The 21,106-nt window shown below is 32.7% G+C and overlaps 5 protein-coding genes and 8 pseudogenes across 13 annotated transcripts, besides 2 other annotated features; 6 read left to right on the forward strand and 7 right to left on the reverse strand.

The window, feature by feature from the left end:
* Nucleotides 1-244: 244 nt before the first annotated feature.
* Nucleotides 245-1,308, reverse strand: TVAGG3_1085420 (annotated as a pseudogene). The gene has a single exon: nt 295-1,054. A coding segment is annotated over exon 1 (760 nt).
* Nucleotides 1,309-5,933: 4,625 nt separating this feature from the next.
* Nucleotides 5,934-6,614: a terminal%2Cinverted (terminal inverted repeat of Maverick-1C transposon ID:TVAGG3_1085430).
* Nucleotides 5,934-21,106: part of a mobile genetic element that runs on past the window's edge.
* Nucleotides 7,461-8,290, reverse strand: TVAGG3_1085440 (annotated as a pseudogene). The gene has a single exon. A coding segment is annotated over exon 1 (830 nt).
* On the reverse strand, nt 9,103-9,504 carry TVAGG3_1085450 (uncharacterized protein; the record flags this gene model as incomplete). The annotated part of the gene is made up of 1 exon (XM_051256834.1): nt 9,103-9,504. The coding sequence occupies one exon, from the start codon at nt 9,502-9,504 to the stop codon at nt 9,103-9,105; it is 402 nt and encodes a 133-aa protein (XP_051075937.1).
* Nucleotides 10,177-10,446, reverse strand: TVAGG3_1085460 (uncharacterized protein; the record flags this gene model as incomplete). Its single annotated transcript, XM_051256835.1, has 1 exon — nt 10,177-10,446. One exon carries the CDS (start codon nt 10,444-10,446, stop codon nt 10,177-10,179), a length of 270 nt encoding a protein of 89 aa, XP_051075938.1.
* On the forward strand, nt 11,520-12,325 carry TVAGG3_1085470 (annotated as a pseudogene). The gene has a single exon. A coding segment is annotated over exon 1 (806 nt).
* Nucleotides 12,525-13,872, forward strand: TVAGG3_1085480 (annotated as a pseudogene). The gene has a single exon. A coding segment is annotated over exon 1 (1,348 nt).
* On the forward strand, nt 13,963-14,373 carry TVAGG3_1085490 (ATP binding; the record flags this gene model as incomplete). Its single annotated transcript, XM_051256836.1, has 1 exon — nt 13,963-14,373. One exon carries the CDS (start codon nt 13,963-13,965, stop codon nt 14,371-14,373), a length of 411 nt encoding a protein of 136 aa, XP_051075939.1.
* TVAGG3_1085500 lies at nt 14,393-15,117 on the forward strand (annotated as a pseudogene). The gene has a single exon. A coding segment is annotated over exon 1 (725 nt).
* On the forward strand, nt 15,750-16,375 carry TVAGG3_1085510 (annotated as a pseudogene). Its single transcript has one exon. A coding segment is annotated over exon 1 (626 nt).
* On the forward strand, nt 17,605-17,985 carry TVAGG3_1085520 (KilA, N-terminal/APSES-type HTH, DNA-binding family; the record flags this gene model as incomplete). The annotated part of the gene is made up of 1 exon (XM_051256837.1): nt 17,605-17,985. One exon carries the CDS (start codon nt 17,605-17,607, stop codon nt 17,983-17,985), a length of 381 nt encoding a protein of 126 aa, XP_051075940.1.
* Nucleotides 18,446-18,613, reverse strand: TVAGG3_1085530 (uncharacterized protein; the record flags this gene model as incomplete). The annotated part of the gene is made up of 1 exon (XM_051256838.1): nt 18,446-18,613. One exon carries the CDS (start codon nt 18,611-18,613, stop codon nt 18,446-18,448), a length of 168 nt encoding a protein of 55 aa, XP_051075941.1.
* TVAGG3_1085540 lies at nt 18,880-19,873 on the reverse strand (annotated as a pseudogene). Its single transcript has one exon. A coding segment is annotated over exon 1 (994 nt).
* TVAGG3_1085550 lies at nt 20,314-20,758 on the reverse strand (annotated as a pseudogene). Its single transcript has one exon. A coding segment is annotated over exon 1 (445 nt).

The following is a 21,106-nucleotide window of genomic DNA, read 5'->3' on the forward strand; positions in this document are numbered from 1 at the left end:
ATAAAAGTGGGTTTGACCCCTGAATTATAAGGTGAGCGATAAAATTTGTTCCGAAATTACAAAATTAACTCAATATGACAAAAATATTTCACAAATATTAATATCGGTCATCATAGACGCAAGTAACATAAAATCAAAAGTAAGCTATAGTTTTGCAAAAACATTACTTAAATATTATGAAACAGTTTAACATAATAATTATCAAAACAAACAAACAAATAAATAATAAATTAATAATTAATTTTCTTGAGGATTGGAATCAGAATTAGAATATGTTGATAATGATAGTGATGTTCAAGGGAATGAAACTCGTTTGGATGGAGATGGATTTGGTGAATTGTGTGAAGAAATTTTGTCTTGAATTCGAAGAACTGTGCGCTGTAAATTATTGAATGATCGTTCAAGGTCTTCGGCAAATATTCGTGCTTCTTCTGCTTCTGATGCTGACTTCTTTTGACGTTCAATAGCAAGATCAAAATCGCGATGACTTGAAATAAGTTGATTTTGTAATTCTTCAATAGTGGAACTTTGTTTAATCATAGATTGTGTATATTCTTCTTTCTTATATTGAAGTTCTTCTTCATATCGTCTCAAACATTGTTCTGCTTCTTCGGCTCGTTTCAATAATGAATTATGTTGTGAACGAAGTGTTTCAATTTCTTTGTCATATACACGTGATGTTTCTAATTGTTCTTGTGCATGTTGTAATGCATCTGTGATAGATTGACATTTATTTTCGCTTTTCGATAGTTGATCACGTAATGTTGAAATTGTTGAATCGCGTTCACAAACAATCGATTCAAGTTGTTTAGATCTGTTGATTGATTCTTCAAGTGAAATAAAACGATATTTAAGATCTTCGATGAATGAACTTTGTTCGGCATATCGATGTTCGTTGAAAGAAACTTGTGATTGTAATTTTTGATTGATAGAATAAAGTTTGTCTGAACTTTCTTTCATTTCGTTGTATTCTGATTTGAGTGATAAAAGTTCTGAATTTAATGATGAAAGTTTTGTATTCGATTCTGTTAACTGTTTTCGAAGTGAAATACATTCTGATTCCGACTCTGTGAGTTTGATTGTGTAATATTCACCTGATGAAATTAATTCTCGATTCCTTTCGTTGAGTTCTGATATCTTTCGTTTAAGATTTTCGACTTCTTTCTGACTTGATGTTAATTCGTTATTCATTTGTTTCATTTCAAGTTTTGATTTTTCGAAAATGTCTTCTTGAATATTCTTAAGATGATCAAGATTTTTTGTAAGTTCGATATTTGTTTTCTTATATCGTTCGTTTTCATGTTTGATGTTAATTAATTCTTCTGATATTTTGACTGATGCTTTCTTCTGACTTTCACACTCTGTTTTTGAAACTTTTAAATCTTCTTAGTAGTAGGATAGGAAGGGTTTTGTGACTTTTTTTGTAAACGTAAGAATTCGTACAATATCGAGCGATTTTGTATCATTTTTTTAACATATGAAGTAAAAAATGTATGATTCTTACGGTTTTTATTCTTACGTTTTTGAATAAATCAAGATTTAAAAAATTTTCAAAATTGTAAGACATTTACACTCAGCCCATACATAATGAAATAAAAAATAATTTTTTAAAAAAATAAACTTTAAAAATTCATGTCTTACATTTTTTGAATAATTTATTTTTTTATTTTGTATGAAATGAACAGCTCAAAATTCGTGACTGTGAATCAATTAATGGATAAACTTTCACCAATTCTCACACAGGTTAAACAAGTAGACGTTTATTTTGATGATTACATACAAAGTTTATTTTATAAAGGGAAGTTTAATATTAAACCTATTGCTTTTGCATTTGATGGTAAATTAATCGAAAATTCAAAAATTTGGGAATTAATTCCGGATATTGAATTTATAACAAATATTAAGGATAAATGGTTTAAACAACAAAATCACCTCACTAAAGTTCTTTGTAGATTAATGATTAAAACTGAGGAAAAAGAATTTAACGGGTTTAAATATCATCCATGTAAAATTTTAGAACTTGGTAACGAAAAACTTCAGAAAAAATTAAACGAAAGACTATCAAAAGATAAAGTTGAAAGCGTAAATAAACTCGCTAAAGGTAATGGTAATGATGAAGATGAATTTGATGAGTTCAACATAGAACTTTAAGAAACTAATGATTATTTGAATTTATGAAATCAATTATTTGATTCATTCTTTCTTCAATCTCTTCTATTCTTTTTGTTAAATCATCTATTTTCATTAATGAGGTGATTCTTGATTGAGGAATAGATTTCAAACTAACCACCCCTTTTATTTTTGAAATTTTGAATCCATCAACTTTAAACATTTTATTCAATTTACACGTTGTCAATTCTTCAAATAATTTTTTATTATTAGCATAATAGTCATTAAATTCTTCAACAGATGAAAAAATTTTTATTTCAGTAATTGGTTTAACAACGTTTATTTTTTGATGAACATTTTCACTTTCATTTATTTCTTCCTCCTCTGTTTCATTTATTTTTAAAATCGGTTTCATTTATCATTAAATAAAAATTAGAATATAAGTGATGAAATATATTTTTTTAATTAATATTAAATCAGAAATGGCGGCAGGATTCTTTAAAAAATTATGGGATGGAATTAAGAAAGCCGCGGGTTGGGTTCATAAAAAGATTATTAAACCCATTGCAAACTTTTTGGCACCAGTAGCGAAAACGGCAGGAACTATCATAGGTGGAGTATTAGGTACTAAAGCGGGTAATCCGGCGATGGGAGCACAATCAGGTAACGCAATTGGTGGAATAGCTGAAGGAATACTTAATAAAATAGGTGGTAGATAGTGGAAAAATAAATAAATATTATTTTTATCTTAGTATCAGTTGTAGTCTTTGATAAACTTTTTCTCCTTTATTTAAAATTTCTCTTATTGGGGCAGCTTTTGGTGTTATTGATTCAGCAACGTCACTAATTGCTTCTTTATTCTTAAATATCCAATTTGCTCCCTTCTTCAATGTTTCCCAAACTTTACTCGCCCCTCTTTTTACTCTATTCCACAGTTTCTTAAATATACCTGCAGCCATAGTTGATTATTTCATTAAAATTAAAAATTCATTTCCATCTTTTAATTTTGATTTTTTTATTTATTAATAAATGACGACTAACTATTTAGTGCCAAACACCAAACCGATTAATGGAAATGTGTTTCATTCATTCGAAAAGATAAATGAAATATTCGCAAAGAATGATGGTAGAAGATATTATAGAGAACTTGAAAGTTCATGCTATGACTCTGATGCTCCATATTTTGATGATAAACAAACTCATTTAAGAATTACAAATCCGGCTCATGATGTGAACCAATTAGGTGACACATATATTAAACGCAAAGTTAAAGCAACTCTAGTTTCAAATAAAGCTTTCACATGTGATGCCGCTTTTAAATGCATGCGTTTATTCGTTGGTTACAAATCATCAAATCAAAGCTTTAAACAATTAGAAGTAGAAACCGAAAGAGGTGATGCCGGTTATCTTCAGATGGATTGCGCCCGTGAATCTTTTGCATTTGCAACATATAAACCAAAATCAGAAAGGAAAGTTAAAAAGTTTGTTCATTCGTTATATAATAATGTTCAAAAATATGATAACTCAGTATGTGGTAAATATATTGACCCTTCAGAAGTTTTCAAGAAAGCAAATGAAGAAGTTGATGTCACTTTTGATATGATTATTCCGGTAAATGATTTGTTAGCATTTCAGGCGTTCGATGATTATCCTAAATCATTTGGTGATATCATTCTTAAATATTATGTTTTCAGGGATACTTTAGTATTTTGTCAGGTTGACCCGTTAAGAGTTGCTGATTTACAAAATTACGTTTATGAAAAGATAACTGATGAAAATTATGAAAAGATTATGAATCATGTTTATAAATATGATCGCAAATTCCAACAAATCGGACTTCCTACCAAATTAATTACAAGCTTAGCCGCTACATCTGCTGACGCAACAGTTGATAATGTTATTATTTCATGCACAAAGATGGAAGTTTTAGAGGATAAATGCATTACACCAGGATACGGTTTAATTGAAGAAATCAGTTAAAGCAATACCACGTTTATTTAGTAAGGAAGATCCATTCATGATTCCAGCTCAACATATTGACGTTCGTTCACTAAATGGAGGTTGCATCACTCCTGAAGGTATTAGCTCAGATTTCTCATACGCTCTTCATAATGTTACAGATGTTGTGTTAACATTTCCGAAGAATGCAATGCAAAGAACAGTTTTAGAAAATCCAATGCTTCGAGGTCTTCAGGTCACTATAGATTCCAGAAACTTCCCCGATCAAGCGATGACCACAGTGGGTGACATATTCTTTACACGTATGCTTCAAGCTTCTGATTTAGATGGAGTGAATGAATGCACAGAAGAATACGAGGACTCATTAACTAGACCACTGAATGCAGATGATGGCACGCCATTAGCTAGAACATGGAAAGACCAAACTTCATTCTTATGCACTATTCCAGTTCAACGTGAGGAGCGGGTATATTCTTTGATGGATTAGAAAACTTTCAACTCACAAGTTACAGTACAAGTGAAAGCTTATCCAATCATTCAGGGTGAAAATGACACTTACTGTTCAAAGGTGACAAATCCTCCTCAGGTTTGGTTTACTAGGACTACATATTGGACATGGACACCCGGATGAAGGTTTGAAATATCATCCAACAGGTACACCACCGCAGTATAGAAGTTCAGATGAAATATTGATGAATAGAAATGTTTAAAAATTATAATTTATTTTTGATTAAATGGATTTAAAATTCATCCACACACCTTATGAAGAATTAGCAGAGTATATAATACATACGTAGATGATATGATTAATGAAGCATTGAGTGATAATAGAAATGTTCTATCTAAGGAAAAATTAATGAAAATTCCATATTCTGAATCTTACTTAAATTCAATCACTGCAGCAATTGGTAAACAAAATAAAGGTAAAACATTAAACGATATTAAAACAAATTATCATTATTGCTAACACTTCCCCCATTCACATGTGTTAATTTATATCAACCGTTCAGGTTCACCTTCAGATGATACATTTGAATCTTTAAAGCATTTAATCAAAATTCCAATTATTTATTTATCACAAGAAGAAGCAGAAGATTATTTAAAAAAAACTTTTTAATGTATAAAGAATTATATAATACAATCAAGAAGCAAGGATTAGAGGATAAAATTATTGATAAACAACGGGATGAATTATTTGAAAACACTTTCTATTTCAAATTTTGATAGAGAATTTTTTGCATTCACATCATTTTTCTAGATGATGCGGTGAAATCAAAACTAATAACAAATGAGAAATCAATATTTTAATCGGTTATTAACTCAATGTCGACACATTCAGTGTTCATTCTTCATGGCTGTTCAATACTTCAAAGCATTAAGCACAAACATTAAATCAAATCTATCAACACTTTTCATTTTCAGTGGGTTTAGTCGTCAACAGTTGAACGTTATGCTTTATCAAGTGAATCTACCAATGAGCATTAATGAACTTTACACACAATATCAGCAATTAGGTGAACATGGAAAAATAATAGTTGATTTAAATAAAGGAAGTGTTAAATTTGATTAACTTTTTATAATTAATTTTTATTTTTTATTTATAATTAAACATGACAGAAATAGCAAATCTTCTACAGGTTCCATTAAAACAAGGGACAAACAAAAGGGGTGCATATAATAGAACTATGAAAGTTCCTGATGGAATGAAAGAATTAGTTCATATTGTTGCTGGTCTTCAAAAAGATGTTAAACAAATGAGAAACGTTTTAACATTACCAGAAGCTCAAGCATATGCCAAACGTCATGGTCCAAATTGGGAAGCACACGAAGCAGACATTACAGGTCCAAATGGAAAACCCGATGGTAGTTAGTATGGTTATGTTGGGTACTGTGGCACTGCGTTCCTCCGTACGCAATACTTGTGAATTTGACACTTTACAAAACCGTTAACGTATATTTTACAACACAAACGACAACACTAACTTAATCTTAAATATTTACAAAACCGCCACCCACTTCACTTCACTAACGAACTCACTAATGTAAAAATAAACGTTCTCACTATCGTTCTCACTAACAACTTCACTAATGTTCTCATAAATTTTCCTCAATATCTTCATCATCAGTGTTAACCCTATTGTAGTCATACTTGAAGCCATAAACTTTCTCTAACTTCTTAACGTACAATTTACATAACTTACCTTTGTCATCGTATGGTTTAATGATATAACTATTTCTATCTTTATACACAGTCAATGAAAAGTCAACTGGTCTCGGATGTATTTGAAAGAACATGTTATGCTCAGGAAGGAAGAATAAATGTTTAAATGTATGTTTGTTATACTGTGGAATTCGAATGAGTTGCTTTTGTTCTGTCATTTACATCCAAAATAAAAAATTTCAGTAAACTTAAAAATTAATGATATCACCACCCTCACACGTATGAAAACATAGCACAAAAATAAATTTAGGTGAAGTGGTGAGATGTCACCTCTTTTTTCACCTCTTTTTTCACCCACTTGAATTCATTACTTTATAACTCTCTTCCTTGGTTTCTTTTTAGTTGCTTTCTTCACATCTGTCTCCAGCTTAACTGTCTTTCTTCTTCGTCCGTAATGATACCAGTTACTTCCACCAGTCAATGGGTCAAATGGTCTTTCGTAAGGATTTCCATACATTCCATAGGGACCATACGGAAGAACTACTGGTGGAGAAGAGTTCCATCGACTCTATTTAAATGCATTGTTTCACCTTTCATCTGGTCATTAAAGTCTTTTGCGTGTTTTGCAAACTCATCGTCCTTTCCTAAAGCATTTTCTGACTCAGTCGCAACCAAATTGGATGCTTTATTTATGAGCCCTATTTTATTTAATCTTAACTTCTTTGCAACCCAGCCTCCAATCTTTCCTTTATTTGCATCTAATGTCTTCGAAACTCTTCCTCCACTCATTTTATTTACTGCGTCATAAGCCCAAGTGCTTTTGCTCCAAATGCTAATGCTTTTGTTCCCATTGCGCCTAAAGCTGCCCAAGCTACCATTTACACCATATTAAAATCATCTCTCTTCAATATTATCTCATAAAAGTTCTCGTTACTGGAGAAAGTCAATGAAACATAAACATTCTCATTCATCACCGCTTTGCGGTCTATCTAACTTCTCTTATATCATCTATACGCTTCAAAATGTCTGAACAATTGCTAACATCTTCTACAACAGTTATTTCATCATGAATGACCTTCAAGAACAAGCTCATTTAATATGCTATTAAAATCATCTCAATAATGAGTCCATCCTTTCCGTCTTTGGTAGCACAACATCTTTCATTGAAGAAGGTTCGAACAAGTCTTATGTTAAACTTACTGACAAAGTTTGTTATACTATAATGCTTCGGCGGCGAATACATGTAGTTTGAAAGACATAATATAGATTCTTCAGCAAATTCACTTATACTGGATTTTATAACAATGTTCTCACGAGACCAAATACCACCAATTGACAATCTTGTAAGCAATCCTGCTGAACCTTCTACTGTAAACGTCGATGGTAACATTCCACGAAGGTCATCTATTGACATCGTTTGAGTCACTGAATTTAAATATTTTCTTAAAGCAATCGTCATTATCTAACCATGCAATAGCTTTGAAGTTTTCATTCGAATATACATCTGCTTCATTAAATGTAAAACCTGACTTCTTTGCAGAGACGACTTTAAAATCTATTGAGTTTGTTTCAAAATTATATGCTATGGTAACTTCTGAAGGTAATGGATGTCCTTCCGCAGTCAGTTGTTCTCTCACTACCGTTTGAAGCTTTGTGTTAAAAACTTTCATGTCATCTCCTGTGTCTAGGTTCACATACACAGCAATAGGAAAACTATCTTGCTTCTTTGTCTCATCATTATATCTCAAAACATTAAAGTTCTTCAATAATATTGTCTTCCTGCTGGAATACTTCTAACTTGTCTTATTTCAATAGCTTTCTCACCTCCTACATACTCTACCCAGTGTCTTGGATATTCATAAGTATACTGACTTTCTTGAATTTTGGTTGGTTTCATCATAACGTGTTCATAGTATATCTTTATACTCTTGTCAGTTAGACTCGGTGCTATGTTCTGAATATTTCTGACTTGCATTTTTAATGGAGATAAAATGAAGCATTTAATACATGACGTAGATGAAGACATGAATGAAACTACAGACAAACTTAACTTTCTCTCATTCTTCCTTTCAGTAAGGACTATGAGTTCTGTTCAAATGGTGTTTATTTCTATTGTGGAAAGATGGGTTCAGGTAAGACATTTAACCTCATTCGTCATATACTCATAACAGAGCGTTTAGGAAATGACTCATATTATGACCAAATCATTATATCAGCAACTTCAGACTCTATGGACTCAACAGCGAAAACATTTATGTCAAAAGTTCAAGCCTCTGTCGTTAAAGTTCCAGACAGTGAACTCATTGAATTTCTTCAACGTTACATTCGACGTAAGAGGAAATATTATGCCATCGTTGAATTTATACAGTCAGGAATGCAAAAGACTTCAGAAGAGATGGAAAGAATTATTGACAAACACCACTTACGTCAATACTCAGGAGTTTACGATATGAAACGACTGACAAACTACATTCTGTCAAAACTTTCAAAATACCCCTTCAAAAAGTATCCTTCAAACACTCTGCTCGTTTGTGACGACTTCGCCGGAAAAGGTTTAGTGTCAAAGCCTGACTCACCATTAGCTAACATCATTACTAAAGTCAGACATTACCACTTAACTGTAGCAATACTTATGCAAACATGGAGGTTTTTGCTTTAAACATAAAACGTCTCATAACTGACTTCGTTATCTTTCAAGGTTTCTCACGTTATGATATTGAACTCATTTGGAAACAGTCAGGTATAACATTACCTTTTGAAGAAATTTGGGAAGCATATAAGTCTCTCATCTCTCCTCGTTCATACCTTGAGATTCATATCATGACTAATACCATTAAAGTCAAAAATATTCCATGGGAACGACCAACATTGTTTTAAAGTTTAACCTTCAATTGACTGATGGTAAACAAATTCCATGCATCTCTGTCGCCATTTCTGTTAATATTTTTGCTGTCATTCATATCATCCACTTCCCCATCCGTTAGCTTTTGAGGATATGCGTTAGAATAGCTGTTCTTAAATGAAGGCTTTTCACCTTTGAGAGCATAAACTCTATAACTTTCTGCATACTTTATGTTTGAACCTCCTGAGCCATCATTGACATAAATTTTTATAGGCTTCCACCCTTTGTTCATGTTCCTGCTTCTTCCCTTAGCTCTTTTGTTCAGTAGTTCTACATCTTTATACACAGCTCCTGTCTCAGTGAATTCAACAATATTTTCATTCGTTAGCTTTACATTCAAACCCTTGTCGAGTATATTGTTCATTTCATACATATAAAAGGTTTTTATTCTATATGAAATGAGAAGCAAATCCATCTTAGCTGGTGCCGTTAATGTTCCAATTGAACCAACATCAAATGTTGACTCACGAACGACAAACAATATTGTCATAAAGAACTATAGTTCAGAGTGTTTGAAAGAAAAAGAACCAGAACTTAAGTCGGGAGGGCTCAAAGAGCCCATCTTGGCGCATGGCGCCGTGAATTTAAACTCAGCTTCAAACGCTAACGCTACATCAGATGTTAAGTTAGAGTATCCACCACTGGACCAAATTCTTTCAAGAGAAGCCAACGACAACCCTTACACAAATGTTCAAACAAATCCTTCAGATAACGTAGACCATTACCTTCTTCAGTTATACCAAACAATTTTACTCAAAGACGATAAGAAGCTTTTGACAAATCTTATAAGCAAGAACCAAATAATTCTAACAAAGGAGGACCTTGAAAATGTTATATCACGAATAACAGGGAAACAATGTGTCATTGACTATCTCGACCCTGAAATCGAATGCTGTGGTCAAACGCCACCATTCATGAAAATAGGTAACATCCGCATCATTGAAACACCAGGAACTACAGGAGTTGAGTTTAAGTATAAATATTCGAACGAGTATACAAAACTTTCAACAGAATATAAACTTTGTTTGAAATATGTTTTAGTAAATTAAAGCAATTTGTAATATCTATCCAAAACTTCTTCAACAGTATCGAACTCATCTTCATAATGCAAACCTAATCTTATTGACTTGGTGCAGTTTTCACTAACACAATATAGCGCTTTGCGCTCGGCGCCTTTGACGCCTTTTTCTGTTCTCTTGACTGACATAACTAATTCATTTGTTTCATCAAACAGCAACAACCAAAGTTCATGACCTAATACATAACATTCATACTTTATATTTTTAGCTCTGAGTTCTCTTGTAAGCTGTTGCATTTAATATTTTCTAAAAAGTCAACTTCAACAGTCATTCGCACTGGTGCCTTCAGTTCTACAGGCTCGCCTTGAAAGTCAACAAGTCTGAATTGCATGTCTTTCAAATTATGAGGACTAATGCGAATCCATTTACCTAAATGAGTTGCTATGACAGGAACGTTTGGAATGAACATTGAATTGACTGCATAACAGAAAGATTATATTCTACTGAACCTTTACTATTAACTCCTGAAATACCTGTGACATTAGCTATTTTTGACTCAATGTATAAACAATTACCATAACATACGTATGGAACAGATTTCATCTCAATCGTTTTGTCAACACTTTTCAAAGGAAATGTCATATGGTATGCTCCCAGAAGAATTGAACTCTATGACTCATTCGTGTTATCTTAAACTCCTTTGCATAACTGAACTTCAAAACTCCTGCAATAAGTTTAACATTCATTAAGTTTTCTTCGTTCTCCTTGTTTATTGTAGTATTTATGAGCGCATTTAACACTCCAGCTAATGTTTCCATCTTATATTCTACATTATTGTGAAATCTTATTTCATGCTTCTTTCCATCTATTTCAAACTCCATGAAATCTGTTTCATCTGTTATGACAAAAGTTGCGATAGTATTGAAGTCAACAACTCTGAAAGCAAGTGCTTCATTCTGAAGACCTAAGTTTGTTTGTAGCTTTACTGTTCCGTATTCGTTTGGGTCTGTACTTTGCAAATAGAACAACATTTTATTCTCATTAAAATATGACTATTGCTGCATATGCGTATGAAACAAATGAAGCAAGAAGAGCACATGAACTAGTAAACGAAAACTCAACTTTAACCATTGAAGGCAATGATTTAGTCATTGACGATGGAAAAACTAAAAAAGTCATTGATTTCGATACTTTTAACACTTATGACCCATTCATTACAACAAGCAAGGTTCCTATCATAAATGATGGAACGGTGCAATATATAAATTCTACAGTAGATGCCTCATTAGTGAAAGTATTAAATGTTCTCATTGAATTGTTAAAGAGCTTTCGATTTGACGACAACATTAAATGCCTAAAGAATTTAGTCATGAATGAGAAACAAATATTAGGAGTTGCTGGTAGCAGTAATGATGTACACCTTATGACATTAGAATATTATAACGAACATAAAGATGAACTGAAAGGAGAGAAGGGTGACACCGGACCTCAAGGACCACAAGGAATACAAGGAATACAAGGAATACAAGGACCTCAAGGCGAAAACGGTTTGGATGGAAAGGATGGAAAGGATGGAAAAACTGCTAAATCATGGATATGGGACCTTATAAATACTGGTTTAACAGCTGCTTCATATGGAGTTCTTCAATACCAAATCGGAAAGATATGGGCGGTACTTGGTGAAGAAGTTTTAAATGACGTTAAAAATGCTTTGAACTTCATTTCAAATGGTTCGGATACTATTAAAACTTTATCTGGTTGGATGCAAGAAACAAGGAGTCAAATAGATACTGTAAGACGTATAGCAAACAATGCACGTACGGGATTGGATACTTTACGACAAGCACAAAATACACTAAAGGAAGCAAATGATATTCTTGGCTCAGTATCAGACATGCATGAAGATTGGCTTAAAGGTATTGACAAATCTTTAAAAAATCACAGTCAGTCTATTGCTGACTACAAGAAAAGTATAGATTTTTTACATAGTGCTATGGACGTACATGATGGAAGCATAAGGAACTTACTTAATGCTAACAATAACTTACCAGGAACTATTAAAGCATTTATAAAGTCCTTTGTAAAACCTGGTGCTCTAACATTTAGGTCTTTGAGAGCAAGAGCATTGAAGTCAAGAGATGCAGAAACTCCAACAGAACCTACAGAAGGAACTGAAACAACAGAAACTCCAAAAGAACCACCAAAACCAACAGCTAATGAAATATTGTTCGAATATTTTCCAAGGTACTCTGTTCTCATTGCATACATTCAAGAAATACTTAAGAAAGCAGACTTGACTTTAGGAGATGATGAAAGTTCTGTATATCTTTCGTTCCAGTTTCAAATAGCAGAACTTTTGAGACAGATATGTTTAATGTATGACAACATCTCTGATTTCACAAGATATGATGACGACCATGACCCCGAACACGGTGAAGAAGAAGTTTTACAAACATCCATTAAGACAGGAAAGGTTTTAACTCAAAGTCTCATTATTGACACCAAAGATGGCGAAGTGGACGTTCTTCAAGAGCTGAAGAAAAATACTTCTTCGGGAGGTGGTGGTAGGCATGAACTTGAAATAAATGAGATAGAAGAGAAATTAGCCGAAAAAGCAGATAAAGAACATAAACACAATATCTCCGATATAAATGAACTTCAAGCTACATTAAATAGTAAAGCAGATAAAAATGAACTTGACGCAATGAACAAAGTTTTGAAATCTCATAAACACAACATCTCCGATATAAATGAACTTCAAGCTACATTAAATAGTAAAGCAGATAAAAATGAACTTGACGCAATGAACAAAGTTTTGAAATCTCATAAACACAACATCTCCGATATAAATGAACTTCAAGCTACATTAAATAGTAAAGCGGACAAAAACCATGTTCATTATATAACTTCAGACGAACAGATTATAACGGACTATCATGGATATTTAACACAGGGTGAAAAAGTGAATACGAAAAATGTTAATGAAAGAAGATATAAATTCATTCGTGCTAAAGGTTATGACATACACTGTACTGTACAGTATGACACAGGTATAGCACCACAATCATTTGGTTATACCGGTGAAATTTATGCCTCTACTTTCAATGTTAACGGTGTATTAGTTGAACCAAGATTTACTTTGAGAGTTAAGGCAAAAATAACGTTTGAAGATGCTATTAAAAGTAAAGCTGACAAAGTTGAACTCGAAGCAATGAACAAAGTTTTGAAATCTCATAAACACAACATCTCCGATATAAATGAACTTCAAGCTACATTAGACAGTAAAGCCGACAAAAATCATACACATAAATCCTTCACTACTGTTAGAGCAGACGACATAATATTGAACTTTGACCTTGGTTCAAGTGCACCTTTAGAGAATCCGAGTACAAGCGTAAAAGATACTCTTAACAATTTAGATAACAGTTGCAGGAATATCGAAGATCATGCCAGAAACTTTGAAGCATATGAACTACCAGCAATGTTAGATAAGAAAGCGAAAAACTTATGTGGATGCAGAACTAACAAAGAAATTTTCGAAACCAGATACAATGACATTTACAACAGAAATTATAAATGGTGAACCAGCAACTCCATTTGAATTTGTTAGAGGTCTTCAACCAGATACTTTTGAATTTTTCTTGGATAATTCTATTGAACTAACATTACATTATAAAAGTGGAACAAATGCAACATTTCATCCGGGAGATACATTCCAAATGGTATTTAATGACATAAGTTCTTTAGAATATGTTTATAGAGTTATGAGCATATATGATTTAATATATCCTATAGGAGCTGTTTATACGTCTATGAATCCAATAAATCCAAACACTTTATTTGGTGGTAGATGGTATGAAATAGTTGACAGTTTTCCATTCTACACTAATACGCAGTCAATGAAGATGGGAGGTTCAAAGAAAATAGGTATTGAAAACCTTCCTTCACATATGCATAGGTTCAGTGGAAGAACATCTGTGGAAGGAAACCATTCACATTCAATAACAAAAAGAGGTTATATAAATCTTGCAGCGGGTTCGAATAGACAGGGAATGAATAGATATGATATCTCAGATGACCCCAAAGATGTTAGCACAGGTATTTTCTGTGGAACTGCAGGAAATCATACACATGTTGTAGCTGGTATTACAGACCCAGCAGGTAATGGAAAAGATTATATGCCTCCTTATATAACAATGCACGCTTGGATACGAGTTGGTTAAAATCTTTAACTTTACATAAATGAGCTTGAAAGAAGTATTCGAACAACATCCATGGAGGTCTTTTAAGAAATTCAATGAAGCTGCAAAGAGTTCGGGATTTACTAACAGAGCTGAAGTGAAAAGGTTCTTTGACAAAAATGTTGTACATCAAACAAAAATAAACCCTTACGACTACTTTTTACCAATTTACTCCAACACTCCTGACGCATACCAATTTGACACTCTCATTCAAAGCAGAAAAGGAGGACATAAACCATTCCTCATCTTCATAAATGTTAACACTCGCAAAGCTTTTGCGTATATAATGAGAAATAAAGGAACTCATGAAGTGTTAAGAGTTTTACAAAAGTTTGTAGCAGAACATAGCCCAAGTATTTTAACATCAGACCAAGACGGTGCATACCTCAGCAACGAAATCACAGAATTTCTCATTAAGCATAACATAACTCACTACACTACTGAAGACCATAACCATAACATACTCGGTATCATTAACCGCTTCATAAGGACTCTCAGAGATTTAAATCAAGAGCGAGACTTTACCGAAGAAACAATGAAACATTTCATCGAAGTTTACAATTCCTCAACACATTCTACAACAGGACATACACCAAATTCAATGACACAACAACAAGAAGAAAAGTATATACAAAAGAAACGAAGCCAAACACAAAATATCAGAAATTCAACACAATTTACCCTCATTCCTGGTACAAAAGTTCGTGTAGTTCTTGACGACAAACCGTTGACAAAGAAACGTTTAAGGTTAAGTCGAAATTATTATATCGTAGACTCTACGCAAGGTAATGGATATCTTATAAAAGCTGCCGACGACTCATAGTTTTACCCTCGACATAAATTAGTCGAAAGTAGTAATGGCAAACTTGCTGAAACCATTGACGAAGCAAAGCGAGGAGTGGTTATTGAAATACTTGGCTATAACACAAACGATGACACTTATAAAGTAAGATATGAAGGAGGCGTTGAAGATGTTATACCATCTAAGAACTTGAGAGAGTCAAAGCCAACACATCTGGGACCATTAGAGCGGGAGTACTGGAAAGATAAAAACATGCCAGAAAGAATAAGAAAATTCTTCTAAACTTTTTCATTAGATGTAAATCAGACATGAATGAGAACAGTCATGATATCATTAATGGTACCATTTATTTTTGTCATAAATTTACACCAAAAATATATTATAGGTGAAGAGGTGAGATGTCACCCGTTTTTTCACCTCTTTTCTCACCTCATGAATTTTCATGAATTTCCTTAAGATAGAAAAAATAAAGTTAGTTTTATTTTTATTTATTTTTTTATTTTGTATGTAAGAACAGAAATGTCAGTCGAAGCAAAAACATTCACTAACAAATCTAATGGCGAAACATTCACAAAATGCACTTATAACGGTATTGAAGTCTTACGTAGAGACAAGGATGGTTACATTAATGCAACAAATATGTGTCAGCAGTTTAGGAAAGACTTTAGAAAGTTGTTGGAAAATAAGTCCTGGGAAGAGTATTATAAGGCATTTTGTGAAGAATATAGCAACAGTCCGAATTCCGGCGGTTGCTTTTTATACAAAATTCATGCAGGAATTCCTGATGAAATCAAACAGGTTAGAGGAACGTATGTAGACCCAAGACTTATAAACTATATAGCAATGTGGGCTTCTCCAAAATATTGCATAGCAGTTGGAAAAATTATGGACTCCATAGACAAGAAAGTTCATGAGAAGTTAGATGAAGAAGAACTCGAAGATACAGTAGAGAATGCTAAACCTTTGTTCGAACAAGAAGTTAGAAAAATGCATGAAAAACAATTAGAACATGAACGTGAGATATGTTATGGTTATAGAGATTCTCCATACGAACTAGACCAATGGGAACAAGAAGATTTAAAGAGAGAATTTAGAGAATATGAACTCGCTAAGATAGCATTAGAAACTGCAGAAAAGAAGTTAAAAGTTTGGGGTCGTTTTGTACAAAAATATTGTGAGTAAATGAACCATTTATTTTTTGCTGAATTCGTGAGATTCTGAGTAAAATGGCATATGGCATGTGTCAAACCGTTGAGTTTTCACAAAATTCCAAAAATAACGTTTACCATGTAAAACGTTTATAAAATAACTAGGGTGAAAAATTAGGTGAGAAAACAGGTGAAAAAACGGGTGACATCTCACCTCTTCACCTAAACATTATTTTTGCTGAATTCAGCAACAAAATTCTGAGTAAAATAATTTTTAGGGCTTGTGTCAAACCGTTGAGTTTTCACAAAATTTAAAAAAATAACGTTTACCATGTAAAACGTTTATAAAATAACTAGGGTGAGAAAACAGGTGAAAAAACGGGTGACATCTCACCTCTTCACCTAAATTATATTTTAGGTCAAAGCTTCCACGAGAGAAAAGATTCCTCATTCGCTAAGGATTCCAAAAATGAAAAAATCATTGATTTCGGCTGAGAAAAAACAGCAAAACCCTTCTTCCACGGGAACAAAGAAATAAAGAAGAAATAAAGAAAAGAAATAAAGAAGAAATAAAGTAAATTTTTTATTTATTCCCGTGGAAGATAGAGCACTTTTATGATACTTTTTATTCACGACAAACAAGACAAATAAAGAAAATAAGAAAATACGGCGCTGTCGCGGTTCGAACCACAGACCCTGACCCCTCCATAACACCACCTTAGACCACTGTGCTACGTAGCCTGTCGACATAAGATTTTATAAATTGCATATTTGACGTAAATTTATTTCCATCTGGCTTCCCACTGCATAAGATATTCATACGTGTTTGTAAGACATTCATTAAAATTCTTTTCTATTGCATCTAATCTTGCGTTATTTTTTTCAATAACTTGTCTGTATTCTTCATCATCTCCAGCAGTGTTTGGGTCTTCACGTTTAAAATATTCATTGTTAACCAATTTTTTATCTACAAATTTATTAGTGTTTGATTCACTTCGTTATGATAACGGTCATATTCTTTCAATACGTAAGTGAAGACAAAATGCGTCGTACCTTCAATCTTAAAGCTTAAAGAACTTTCAACACAGTTTTGAGGGTCTGTCAGTGCGTCAATGAGATAGTATTCGAAGTCAGTCAATAATCTTTTTAAAGTCATTTCATACAGGATAAAATTTAATGTTGTGAAGAAATAGTGTTTATCTCAAAAAAAATAAAGTTAGTTTTTATTTTATTTATTTTTTTATCCTGTATGTAAAGACAGATATGTCAACATTAGAGAACACAACAACTGCTATCGTTCATGAAGTCATAAATGAAGAATACGAATACATACAGTATAACAAACAGTTACGTCTCATTCGTTCAGTCAAAGATGATATGTATCAAATGCAAAGTATAATGAACGCTCTTCGTTCTACAAAGCAAGCATATCATTGGTTTGAAAACCAACAGGCAAAAGAACTTTTAGAAGAATTTCCTCATATGATTGCTTCCCTCGGAAAACCGAGGGAAGAGATTCCGTACGAAAATCGCAAGAATTTGGCACCTGGTTTGAAAGGTTATTATGTTCATAGACTTTTAGTAAATGCTGTAGCAATGTGGGCTTCACCTCGTTATGCTTGTTATATTTTCATGACATTTTGACAACAGTTCAGGAGGAAGGTAGTTATGAATTATTTTTGAAGAACTGAAGGTGCTACCATGTTACCATGTTGACAACATGACATTTTGACAACAACACAGGAGGAAGGTAGTTATGAATTATTTTTGAAGAACTGAAGGTGCTACCATGTTACCATGTGCTACCAGGTCATTTAACTTCTCTGAAAAAATGAGACAACATGACATTTTGACAACAGTTCAGGAGGAAGGTAGTTATGAATTATTTTTGAAGAACTGAAGGTGCTACCATGTTACCATGTTGACAACATGACATTTTGACAACAACACAGGAGGAAGGTAGTTATGAATTATTTTTGAAGAACTGAAGGTGCTACCATGTTACCATGTGCTACCAGGTCATTTAACTTCTCTGAAAAAATGAGACAACATGACATTTTGACAACACAGCAGGATTAATGCAAAAATAAATTCCAATCATACTTTATAAAGCTTCATTTACAGGTATTTCATCATCAGTAAATGATTCCTCATTATCGTTTGGTTCAACCTGTTTATATAATCCTTTCATTTCTTCTTTCAAAACATAACACCATGTTTGTTTACCATCTATTCTTCTCTGTTTCTTATCACATTTATCTTTAATGCTCATTTGAAAGTTTTTGTCTTTCATGTCTGATGGTTTGCAGAATAGAGCATTTTCACACGTCATACCTGCACACAATTCATCATAATGTGTATTTATCCATACATCTAAAGGATTTGATGATAATTCAATTAAATCTTGTTTGGCTTCAGTCATCGGTATGATTCGTACATTAAATGATGAAAGGTCATATTGCATAAAATACGTCAGTAAATTATCATAAAATTCCTTAGTGCATGAATCCATTAAATTCTTGAAGTAATCAAATTGACCCTTGAATTTACCATTAACTCTTAAAACTACGTATCTTCTGTCTCCAACTTCAATTTTGACAGGGTAGACGTTGTTAGTTACGAAAATGAAGTTTGCAACATTCTGAGCAGTTCTTCTGGGTTGATTCTTTTCATTAATTCTTATCTCATTATCCGTAATAATTGATTTCAAAGCGTTGAAGTTTGCGAGTCTGTCTTCACCCACATTCTTGAGTTCATTAAGTACAAGAAACATTTTATTTTCAACTACTGAATTGAAATTACCCGTTAGCTCACTTATTTCGGTAATGTTTTTACATGAATAACCAGCGAGAAGTTCAGAAATAATGTCTGTAAATCTGTTTTTACCTGTTCCCTGAAGTCCTTTCAAAATAATTGCTGTTTCATTCTTGATTCCGGGATGTTGAATCATTGATGCAATCCAGCCGAGAAGGTATTTATACACTTCATCGTTATTATCACAAATGGCTTCTTTAATGAAATTCATAAACATCTCAATTTTTGAGTAATCTGGTTTTTCGAGAACGTTGTATTTATAACCTTGAAACGTTGAGAAAACATCTGGGGAATCAGATTTAAAGCAAACACCCTTAACGGTTAATGAAGACAATTGATTTAGTAGTACATCCCATGCTGTTATGGTTTTACCTTCTTCTTTAAATAATTTAATCATTTTGAGTGACTCTTTCATGTTTGACTGAAGAACAAATGATATTTGATTCATTTTGTCGTGGATATTATAGTCCTTTTGAATGAAATATTTATTTCCACAATCTACAAAACGGATTACACGTGATAAATCCTCAATTACTTCAGAACTGTTTTTATACTGATGATTTTCAGCCATGCGTCTAATATCTGTTATCAAAAACGAGTCATCAAGTTTGATATCAAATGTTATTTTTGGCTTACGTAATAAAGGTAAAACATATTCATCATAATATTCCTTTTGATATAGTTTTAGAATCTTCACTAAAACAAATGGAGAAGTCATTAAATGTGCATATCTACTACGTGCTTTTTCAAAATTACTTTTTGCATTTTCTGTTAAACTGCAGAAGTTATAAACGTTATCGTATGCTTCATTAATTAAATGATCCGGTAACGAATTAATAGCTTGAAACAGTGTGAATAATGTTATTTCTTTTTCTAAATTCATGTTTCCACCGTCATTATGTACTTCAAAATCACAGATGCCATCAACTATGCTCTGAGCTAGTTTATCGTCAATGTTTACATCTTTGTTTTCATTCATGATAGTCTTTATTTCTTCATTCTTCTGTTCAACTCTTACCTTAATATTCAAATCATTTAATATATCATTCACTGTTCTAGTTAATGTTGAATCATAACTTCCACGAATGAATGAGTATGTATTGATTGGTTCTGTTGCATTCTTGCGAACTCTTGAATCAGCCATAACCACTAAAGAACGCTTTGAATCATCCATAGAAGTCATGATATCAATATCATAATCATTGCAGGAATAACATTTAATCATTCTGTTCGAAACTGCATAGAAGAAATTAGTGTTGCAATAAATGTGAAGACCTCCTGAAGCGGTTTTAACGATAACATCTTTATCCGAAAGTTTTGATAAAATGTCTTTTCTAACTGTTTCTTTAAGTTCATCATTGTACGATTTATTGATATCAACATCTATAATCGTTAAATTTGATATTTTATTTACTAATAAAGCCATACCAGTTTTCCTTCCTCTTCCTCCATCATGTTTGAGGTAGTTATGTAAATCAATCCTGTTTTCACCAATTCTTTCGTTGAGGGTTTTAGTTTCTGCCACAACTAATTCCTCAGCTAATGAATCAATAACTTTTTCATCAGAAACGATATAGTTGCTGTTGTTGTTTGTTGCTGTCATTTATATAGGAATAAAAAAATAAAAATAATTTTAAAACTAACTTTATTTTTGGGCTGCATCATATTTCCTGAACTGTTGTCAAAATGTCATGTTGTCACACTTTTTCAGAGAAGTTAAATGACCTGGTAGCACATGGTAACATGGTAGCACCTTCAGTTCTTCAAAAATAATTCATAACTACCTTCCTCCTGAACTGTTGTCAAAATGTCATGTTGTCTCATTTTTTCAGAGAAGTTAAATGACCTGGTAGCACATGGTAACATGGTAGCACCTTCAGTTCTTCAAAAATAATTCATAACTACCTTCCTCCTGTGTTGTTGTCAAAATGTCATGTTGTCACACTTTTTC

The sequence above is a fragment of the Trichomonas vaginalis genome (assembly GCF_026262505.1).
Source record: "Trichomonas vaginalis G3 chromosome Unknown ctg_170, whole genome shotgun sequence".
Lineage (NCBI taxonomy): Eukaryota > Parabasalia > Trichomonadida > Trichomonadidae > Trichomonas > Trichomonas vaginalis.